Genomic DNA, 10509 nt, shown 5'->3' on the forward strand with positions numbered 1-10509 from the left:
GGTATGTCTACACTGCCCGCCAATCTGGTGAGTAGTGATCAATCTATCGGGGATCAATGTATCGTGTCTCGGCTAGACGAAATACATCTGTAAGCAGAGTCAGGATGAGCTCTACCCTGACCTCTGGTGATGAATTATGGGGAGTGTGGAAAGGAATTTCAGGTATTTGCATTGGCACACCCACCCCCCCTAGCATAGCCCACGGCAGCCTGGGATGATTATTTTGACAGCTCTGGGATCCCCAATTTCTTTGTTATTGGGGCAGGAGCAATAAAGTCTTGTCACGCTGATTATATGAAGGAGGAACTATGAGACTGATTTATGACAGAGTCACACCATCAATTAAGTAGCACTATCTAGACATGGGTTCCAAAACCCAGTGAATTAAAAGAGGTTGGGGACTGGTGTGTGTACCTGATGGTATGGGCTCCTTTTGAAGGCCTGGAACACCAATTGCACATTCTCCACTGTTAAAGAGCAGAACTAATTTTGATTCCATTAGGAGTCCATCTAGAGGCTGCTGAGCTGAATTCAATTTGGGCTGATGGTGCACCAGCACCGGTGCTCCCCTACTACAAGCTGAAATCACTAAAAGAGCTAAGCTTACTGAGCTGAGATCACTGAGTGCTGTGTTAACTAGTGGGGGAGCCTGAAGATCTATCGCTAAGTGGCTGGCAGAGTGGAGCAGTTTGCAGCACGTTGGAGCAGCCCACGGAACAGTGAGTGGAGCGGTTTGCGGGGACGGCCGGAGCGGCTCACAGGTTGGCTGGAGGAGCGGCGAAGCTGGTCGTGGTGAGGGCTGCAGCAGAACTCCAAGGAGAGGCGGAGCAGTCAGCCCTGGCCCACGTAAGGTGCCCCTTAACACCCTGTGTGTGCTCTCCCCCACTATTTCCACCCAGGCTGACGGGGTAAAACTCTGCAGATAAACTTTTGAACTCTGGGGTGGCACTGACCAGAGACAGAGACTTTTGGGTTGTTGGACTTTGGGGTGATTGGACTTAAGACCCTAAGAGGAAAAGGACATTGCCAAAACTTACTTGGTGGGTCTTTTGCTCATGGTTTACATTATGAATCCTGTTTGTGGTGTCTCCCCAGTATGATGCCACATTGTTTCCCTCCTTTATTAAAAGGATTTTGCTACACTCAAACTCTGTGCTTGCGAGAGGGGAAGTACTGCTTCCTAGAGGCTCCCGGGGGGTGGTATGTAATTGTCCCAGGTCACTGAGTGGGGGCTCGAGCCAGTTTTGCATTTGCGTTATTGAAACGGAACCCCTGGATACTGAATCCGGCCCTTTGTTGCTGCCAACTCAGAGGGGCAGAAGGGTTACACATCGATCCCCGAATGCGCTCCCCATTGACTCTGGAACTCCACCAGGGCAAGAGGCGGAAGCGGAGTCAACAGGGGAGTGGCGGCCTGTCATAAACAGATAGCTAAGGGTTAATGTCTCTTTCACCTATAAAAGGATTAACAAACAGTGACCTGAAACACCTGACCAGAGGACCAATCAGGAGACAAAATACTTTCAAAACTGGGTGGAGGGAAGTTTGGGTGTGAGTTCTTTGTTCTTTGTCTTGGTTTGGTGACCCTCTCGGCTCTGAGAGTGATCTTTCTATCTCCAGGCTTTCTAATCTTCTGTTTCCAAATTGTAAGTACAAGGATAGTAAGACAATAGGTTTATATTGTTTTTTTTGTATTTACATGTGTGTAGTTGCTGGAATGTGTTAAATTGTATTCTTTTTGGATAAGGCTGTTTATTCATTTTTTCTTTTAAGCAATTAACCCTGTATATTGTCACCTTGATACAGAGACCATTTTATGTCTTTTTCTTTCTTTTTATATAAAGCTTTCTTTTTAAGATCTGTTGGATTTTTTTTTTTAGTGGGGGCTCAAGGGGATTGAGTCTGCAGCTCACCAGGGAATTGGTGGGAGGAAGAAGACAGGCGGGAAGAGAGAATCTCTTTGTGTTAGATTTACTAAGCCTGACTTTGCATACCCGGTGGGTGAGGGGAGAGAGAGATTGATCTCTCGGTACTTGTGTTTCAAGGACTTGAAGCAGGAATCTCCTAGAGTACCCAGGGTGGGGAAATCTGGGAGGAGGTAAAGAGAGTGGAATCCCTTTGTTTAGATTCATGGAGCTTGAATCTGTATATCTCTCCAGGAACCCAGGGAGGGAACACCTAGAGGGGAGGAGGGGGAAGGGAAATGGTTTATTTCCCTTTGTGGTGAGACTCAGGGCATCTGAGTCTTGGGGGTTCCCCAGAGAAGGTTTTGGGGAGACCAGAGTGAGCCAGACACTGGAATTCTGGCTGGTGGCAGCGATATCAGATCCAAGCTGGTAATTAAGTTTGGAGGTTTCATGCTAGCTTCTCATGTTCTGAGCTCTAAGGTTCAGATCTGAGTAGGACAGTTATGACATGAGTGGCAGTGGTGTGGGATAAGATAAGAATCCAGAAGCCAGTAGGAATATTATTTTATTTTCCTCTGCTAGGGCTTTTAAGCAGACAGAAAGGCTTTGGTTTTAAAAAGAGCCAGAGAGAATTTTTTTTTCTGTTCTCTAGTTGCAGTTTGACTTGCATATTAAGCAAGGAACTATTAAGGTTGACAAGGGGTCTTTTGTTAAACTATAGCACTCCAATTGCGAGTCAAGTACCCAGCACAACACACATGCAAATAAAGTGGTTTTTCTGGTTTACTTTACATTTAAAAGATTAGCTAGAGGAAGAAAAAAAATCCAACAGGTCTTAAAAAGAAAGCTTTATATAAAAAGAAAGAAAAAGACATAAAATGGTCTCTGTATCAAGGTGACAATATACAGGGTCAATTGCTTAAAAGAAAATGAATAAACAGCCTTATCCAAAAAGAACACACTCCAGCAATTACACACATGTAAATACAAAACAAAACAATATAAACCTATTGTCTTACTATCCTTGTACTTACAACTTGGAAACAGAAGATTAGAAAGCCTGGAGATAGAAAGATCACTCTCAGAGCTGAGAGGGTCACCGAACCAAGACAAAGAACAAAGAACTCACACCCAAACTTCCCTCCACCCAGTTTTGAAAGTATTTTGTCTCCTGATTGGTCCTCTGGTCAGGTGTTTCAGGTCACTGTTTGTTAACCCTTTTATAGGTGAAAGAGACATTAACCCTTAGCTATCTGTTTATGACACGGCCATCAATCCCGCGCTGCAAGGACGTGAAGTAAGTCAATCTAAGTCGATCTAAGATACGCAACTTCAGCTATGAGAATAGCATAGCTGAAGTCGATGTATCTTAGAATAGATCAATCCCCCACACACACAGTGTAGACCAGGCCTAAGTATACTAGGGTCTATTTGCTCCTTTATGGGAGCTGGGCATAATGGGAACAATGAGTTTGGTGATGCACCAATGGTCAAAAATAGTCATGTAGAAGTTAAATTATTTGAAATATTTGACTAAACTATTAACAGTTAAGTCTAAATATATTTAATGTAAACAATTTAATAAATATTTTTGCATTATTGAATGCATTAAGGGACAGATTGTGCAATGATTACTCACATTTGTAAGCATTTATTCACATAAATATCCCCACCACATGAAATCCTGTCCCCAGTGAAATCAATGGAGTTTCACCCACAGACTTCAATGAGACTATTTGTGGGAGTAAATGCCCACCACTGTAAGAATTGAAAAATCTAGCTCTGTGTTTACTGTATTCCATAAATACCCATACTTTCTCACCATGCTACAGCAGTAGCACATTTTCTCTGGTTGCATATTATGTTTTTATCCATGATCCCAGACTCCATCACCCACTTATTAAATATTCAAACAAGCATCTGCAAGCTTTCTCCCATGTTACCCCTTGCCCTTGGAAGGAGCACCTTATAAACACCCGCAAAACTAACTAACTCTCTTCAGCCACGATTACTACAAAAAACTTATGCTCAGATCAGCTGATCTGAGCATATCAGCAGCCTATCATGCTGACCAATGCTGTCTCAATGTTTTCTTGTATGTACTCCTCCATCTGTCTTATATTAGATTGTATTGTGTTTTATACAGCGCATAGTATAATGAGGTCCTGGTCTATGACTGAGGCTCTCATGCGCTATAATACAAATCATAATTTATTCTAACCAGAAGGCACTTTTCTATAACAATGAAAATCCCAGGGGAAACACTTTCACATCATCAATTCTCCAGTCCTTTTAGATTATTTGTTAATTATGAGCTATGTTTTGCAGAAAGTTAAGCAGCAGTTTACATCAACCTGTAGAAATTAACTGGCTTGACAGAGAAACCCTCAGCATCACTGCTATGACAGAGGGTCTGTCAGTTTTATATTTTAAATCAGGGGTGGCCAAGCTGTGGCTCCGGAGCCACATGCAGCTCTTCAGAAGTTAATATGTGGCTCCTTGTATAGCACCGACTCTGGGGCTGGAGCAACAGGCGCCAACTTTCTAGTGTGCTAGGCAGTGCTCACTGCTCAATCCCTTGCTCTGCCACTGCCCTGCCCCCACGCCACCCCTTCCCGAGCCTGCCGTGCCCTCACTCCTCCTCCTCAGAGCCTCCTGCATGCCACAAAACAGCTGATCAGGAGGTGCGGGGAGGGAGGTGGAGGCACTGATCGGCATGGCCGCCTGTGGGCAGGAGGCGCTGGGAGCAGGGGGGTGAGCTGATGGGGGGGCTGCTGACATTTTTGTGGCTCTTTGGCAATGCACATTAGTAAATTCTGGATCCAGATCAGGTTGGCCACCCCTGCTTTAAACTTTGTGTTCACAGTTCAGTCATTCTCACATTTTACTCAACCCAGCATCCAGAAAATTCACATATGAAGCATTCACCATGAACTGAAAGTAAAGTGAATCATTACTCACATTTTTAAGTCTACTGTTAGAACTGACCATCTTTCTAAAAAAAAAATGACATGATAGCAGGATAGAAGGGATTATAAACCAGCTTTCAGTTGCTACAATAAACACCCTTCATTAATATTTAATAATTATTCTCAGTTTTCCTACCAGCGTACGGTCTTGCAGTAATTTACAGCAAGACTTTTCTTTTTCATTGTACTGGGGGCTTAATCTACTCAGTTATTTGTAGTAACAAATTATTTGCATGTGTGTCCACCAGCTAGGTAGGGAGCAAGTGTGTATTTAACACATTTAGGTTAGTTTTGTTGAAACTTCAGAAGAGGCAAGGTGCTGTAAGGGCAAATAAGCAGGTAACTGTATCAGTACCTTGGGGCACACCTAAAAAGAGTGGTAGGCTCAATTGACTAGTCTGGAGATTCAAGTGTATTCTTGCATTTTACATACAGAATTGCTTGCTTTTAAGTGTGAATAATGTGCATTTTGTTTGTTTGAGGAATAAATATGCCTATGAAGTAAATCACATAAAATGTTTGTGGTGTTTGTCACTATATCACTTTTGTGGTGGGAGAAAAACCCGGTAATACCCTATTCTGAAGAATGCAGATCTAGTCCACAAATAAGAGCTTGTATTATCCTGCACTAATAGTTATACCATATTCCAATCCACTGTGAAATTCTGATATGTATAATATACATATACACATTTTTGTTTAAACAAAAAACACTGCCAGTAACTGAAAAACGTGGTCAAGACAGTAAATGTTTAGGTGTTCAACCCTTCACAGACTTGTCCTTCTATCTTCTTTCTCTGCTTCCCTCCCACTCCGCTTGTCTCCAATCGGTTATTTTTTCACTTCTTTCATTTAGGAGCTACTATGAACAGTTTGGTATATGTGACCTGTTGCCGCCCCTCCCTCCTACCACCACACTTACAATTTGCTGTATTCTAGCATTTTTCACACAGAGATCCCAGAGACTTTTACAAGGGAAGTATTCTCCCCTTTAACAGAGATGACACAGACAGTAAGTGGCATAGCTACCCTACCAGAATGCAGATCTGCCTCCTAGCCCCCTACCCTATACCCCAGACCATGCCATCTCTCTGCTTAAAGTATTTGTGAATATCATGGAACTCACTCACTAGATTAACAAATGTTTTTCCTTGCTTGGTCTGCACTGACTTCCTGCTTCTGCTTGGGTACATTAAGTTCAGAATGCAAAATAAAAAAATCTCTCCTTTTGTAGTGGAGATGCACTTTTCATCCATAGTGACTTGGCACTCTAAACATAAATATCTACAATCTAAATAAAAATGGATATGTATCTAGGCTCCAACTTTGACTCCTTCAACTGGGAGTTCAGTCTACTTACACAAAACTATTTTTAAAGACTACTTTTTTTGTACTTTTTATGGGACATTAAAGAACTGTAGTTTAGGCCCATAATTTGTCTTCAGTGAGATTTAAAAACAATCTGATTTTTTTAGTCTTCCATTATACATATACTCCTGACATAGGTTCATCCTACTGTTGCAGAGCTGCAAGCAGTCAGCCTAGGGAGCACAAGTTAACTAACCAGTTATTACCCAAACTTCTAGACTCTACAAAAGATTTTGATAAATAGTGAAGATGGAAATTACAGACTGCTGTCAGACTGTATAGGGGCAGGATACTTCCCTCCACTTACACTGGCAATAGGGAACAAACTGAGGCAGAAAGTGGGCCAAGAGCTCATGTGAAACCGAACAGAAACTCCACTGTTTGGAGGCCTCATGGTGAAGATAGAGAAGCCACCGGAGTCAGCAGGTTCTCATGCCATCAAGAGCAAAAGTACATGGCAAAGAGTCACATGTCAAAACTGGAGGTCTGGTCCAGCATTTACTTCCTATAGTGGGAGTAAAGTGGTGATAGTCAATGGCTTAGGAAATACTTTGTATTGTCAAGAGGAGGCCCTGGGTTCTGTGGTGCAGGGTTTCTGCTCCTGCACTAGCAGATAAGGGTCAGAGATCTGCATCTTTAGAAGCAGATATAACAGATTCTTGAACTACCTCTGGATCTGTGAGCAATAGCCCCAGTCCCTCCCACAAGGCAGCCAATACAACTTAACAGACTGGGGCCTTAGGGATCTTTGGAAAGGTATTCTCTTGTACACCTTTTTCCATACTCAGCATTGATTGAACCTAAGTATGTGGATGAGATAGGTGGAGAGTGAGAAGAGAATTACAGTGTGCAAGATAGAAGGCGGCAAACCCTCTACAGCAACAGTTGTGATTCAGTTACTTTTATATTTCTGAAGAAGTGACAGCAATCATGGATAGTGAAAAACAAATAGAATCCATGACTAAAAATAATTTCTTGTGGAGTGGCTCCCTATTCACGTGTTGCATCATGTTTCTGAATAACAACTGAAGAGGACTCTTGTTCCCATGCACATTACTCCTTAAGGTCACTTGAAGGAATCTCCTTTGTTTCAAAAGGCACTCCCACCCACAGGCTTTTGGCATTTGAGCTCAGTAAGCATGCCTCGAAAGGCAATTAAACATTTTGCATAAACACACACACCACTCGTTAGACGGATAGACATTAACGTTTAGATTCAAGGATGGTGTCCCTAGCCTCTGTTTGCCAGAAGCTGGGAATGAGTGACAGAGGATGGATCACTTGATGATTACCTCTTCTGTTCATTCCTTCTGGGGCACCTGGCATTGGCCACTGACAGAAGGGCTAGACGGACCTTTGGTTTGATCTAGTATGGCCATTCTTAAATTCTTAAAGCCAATAAAAACTATTAGAAAACTTGCTTTGATTAGTAAAATATTTAGTAGTTATTTTAATGTGTCTCTTTGAACCACATATACAAGACAAACATTTACATCTTAAAATATTTTTGCGGCTTTAACAAATAAACAAAACCAACAGTGGCAGTAGCTGGCTTTTAGTGCCTAGGATAAATCTTACACATATAGATGAACCCTCCATTAAAAGCCATTATTCTGTGCACTTACCCTGCCTCTCCCCCTAAATATTTGGCCGGAAGTAATTTGCACAAACTGGTAAAGTCAAGATTTGGAAAAAAAAAAAAAAAAAAGTTCAATAAATTAGCCTCTTTCTGCCTTTCTCCCTGCTCCCTTCTCCCTGTGCCACACCCCACCCCCTTTTACATGAATGGAAAAAGCTCATACTAAGTGTTTTTCCATATAATAAATAATCTGTTTCAACATGCTCACTTTCCCACTACAGTAAAGAGTAAACACAATACTTTGTAGCCTGTATTTCAATGCCTTAGTTTCAGATAATAGCATCTCAGCATTGTAACTGTGTGCTTTGAGACAGATATGGTTACCATTATTCACTCCACATAAGATAAAACACCTTTACCCATCTCTATAGTTTGAGTTACTCCTTTATAAGTAATTTCAAATGAGATAAAATTTCAATACCTGATGACCAAACTAGAACAGAAGACTGCACAGGATCAAGATCCTCGGACATCTGAGAAATCATTTTCTGTAATGTGTACCCTTGTCTGGGCATAGCAATATCATCCTTCTTTAAAGAAGTTACTGGACAGAGATCATTCCCACCATCACCTACATATATAATTTTTGTATATTTTACCCCTTGCCGTAACTTTTTATCTACAAATTCTTCTAACACTTTTCTTTTGCAGAGGTTTTTAGGGCACTTTGCACAATGATGAGTGTGAAAATTCTGCACAGTAAGATAGCCAGCGCCACTGAAAGTTGCAGGATTTGTGAACACTTCATCAAGCACTTCATGAAAGTTAGCAGCTTTTAAAATCCAGTCAATAAATACTGTATTAGAATCTGAAATTATTATGCAATCAAAGAAATCTTTGTTCTTGCCAATAAAATCTAAAAGATCTCTCATTCCTGTAGTGAAAGGAATTGTTGTCATAGTTCTTTTCATCTCATCTTCTCTTACTCCACTGTCTCCCAAATATCTAAAGACCCTACTCATGTATTCTGTCCAATGTCCTTTTTGATAGGAGTTTCTTAATTTGTTAGGCAGTTTTTCCTCAGGAGCACATTTCACAATCCAGGTGTCACTGTTTTCATCTATGACTGTATAGTCAAAGTCAAAAACCAGCAGAAACTTCATAGTTGTTAGATAAGAATATATTCTGAAAAAGAGAAATAATGTGTTTATATAAACAGATGCTTCTACTAAGTACTGAATTCCTACCATGATCTTCTGCTTGGAAAAGTGTAATTCTGTGAGAAAAAAGTCAGCAAGACAAATGTATAAAGGTAGTGAGCTGTTTGTGAGTGCTACATCTGTCAGAAAGGTGCTCAAGCAAGCAGATGATCTGTAAAGGTCAAAGTTCTAATTCACTATCCAACTACATTTTTAATTAGATAGTATAAAAAGTATCTGAAACACAATTGTATTGTTACTCACTAGTCTTCGCTGACACGAGCTCAATCTTGCATTCCTTGGACAGCATCATTTAAACAGCCAGGTGGCACTTCAGTTCTAAATTTTTTTATCCACATCACCAGCCAAAGCAACCCTCACAGCTTAAATTCTTCAGCTTGCAGACAGGAGATGGAAGCTTTTTATGAAAACCTTGAGAGAGACATTTGGAGATGCTGTTGTTGCTAGAAGTTTAACCCGTTTTCTCTCCCCCCACACACACACTTAAAAAAACCCAACAACTAGTAACAATATTCAAGCAGCCACCTTGACTCAAAAATCAAGAACGCAAATAATACTGGCATTGAGTATTAATGTTGGCTTGTTATGGGGAGATTTATAGGTGACTGTGGTCCTGCAGCATTAGAGTTTATGGACCAGCCCCGAATACTCTGGAGGAGGAAACACCTCATCCTTTCTTTAGTGCAGTTCTAGGCACACATTTTGTTTATCTTAGTAATAACTTCATTCATCACCTTTTCTTCATTCAGAAAGAAGCCAGGCAAGTCCACAGCGGTTGTTAACAATATTTAAGCTACAGCTCGAACTCTCTCTAGTTTCAGCCCCAGTAAGTCTATAAAGGACACTTAATAGAGATGGAGAGAGGACCGTCCAGCATTAGACAAGCTCTTTTGGAAACTGCAGCCCCCGCCCCCCAAACAAAGCACAGCACAACACAGCAGCAGAGGGCGCACAAAGCACAGGCAAAGGAGATCAGGGTTTTCGACTGCGCTCTGGGGAGCGGCAGAGCAGCCACACCGACTGGCTGGGGCAGCAGGCAGCACGCCGCGAGGCGGCGGGGAGCCAGGCCAGGCCGGGACACTCTTAGAAGCCGGCAGGCCGTTTGCATGGCAGCCCGGTGACCGGGGGAGCCCGGCGGGGGTGGGGGCCGCGGCAGCGCTGCTGTGCTAGCGCCGGACGCGGCGTCCCGGCCCGGCAAGGCCTTAGAGAGGCGCGTTCCGACCGGAGCCCGGGCGAGGCTCGCGGCAGCAGCCGGGAACACTCGGCCTCGCGGGCGGCAGCCGGGCCGCGCGGAGCGCTCACCCTCAGCCTCTGGGCGCGGCAGATCCGGGCCCGACAGTCATGGGCAGGGCTGGGCCGTGCGGCCGCTACACCGGCCTCGAGGGGAAGCGCCCGACTGGGCCAGGTCCTGCGGCATCTCCGGTCCTCCTGCTCTGACACTGAGCCGGGCCGCTTCCGGCTCCGCC

At 43.0% G+C, this 10509-nt stretch overlaps 1 protein-coding gene across 1 annotated transcript; it reads right to left on the reverse strand.

Moving 5' to 3' along the window:
* Positions 1 to 7616: 7616 nt before the first annotated feature.
* PHOSPHO2 (phosphatase, orphan 2) lies at positions 7617 to 10496 on the reverse strand. Its single transcript, XM_030580536.1, has 3 exons — positions 10346 to 10496; positions 9287 to 9454; positions 7617 to 9008 (listed from the first exon to the last, which is right to left on the reverse strand). Exon 3 carries the CDS (start codon positions 8984 to 8986, stop codon positions 8261 to 8263), a length of 726 nt encoding a protein of 241 aa, XP_030436396.1. The 5' UTR covers positions 8987 to 9008; positions 9287 to 9454; positions 10346 to 10496; the 3' UTR covers positions 7617 to 8260.
* Positions 10497 to 10509: the final 13 nt, after the last annotated feature.

The sequence above is a fragment of the Gopherus evgoodei genome, chromosome 11 (genome assembly GCF_007399415.2).
Source record: "Gopherus evgoodei ecotype Sinaloan lineage chromosome 11, rGopEvg1_v1.p, whole genome shotgun sequence".
NCBI lineage: Eukaryota > Metazoa > Chordata > Testudines > Testudinidae > Gopherus > Gopherus evgoodei.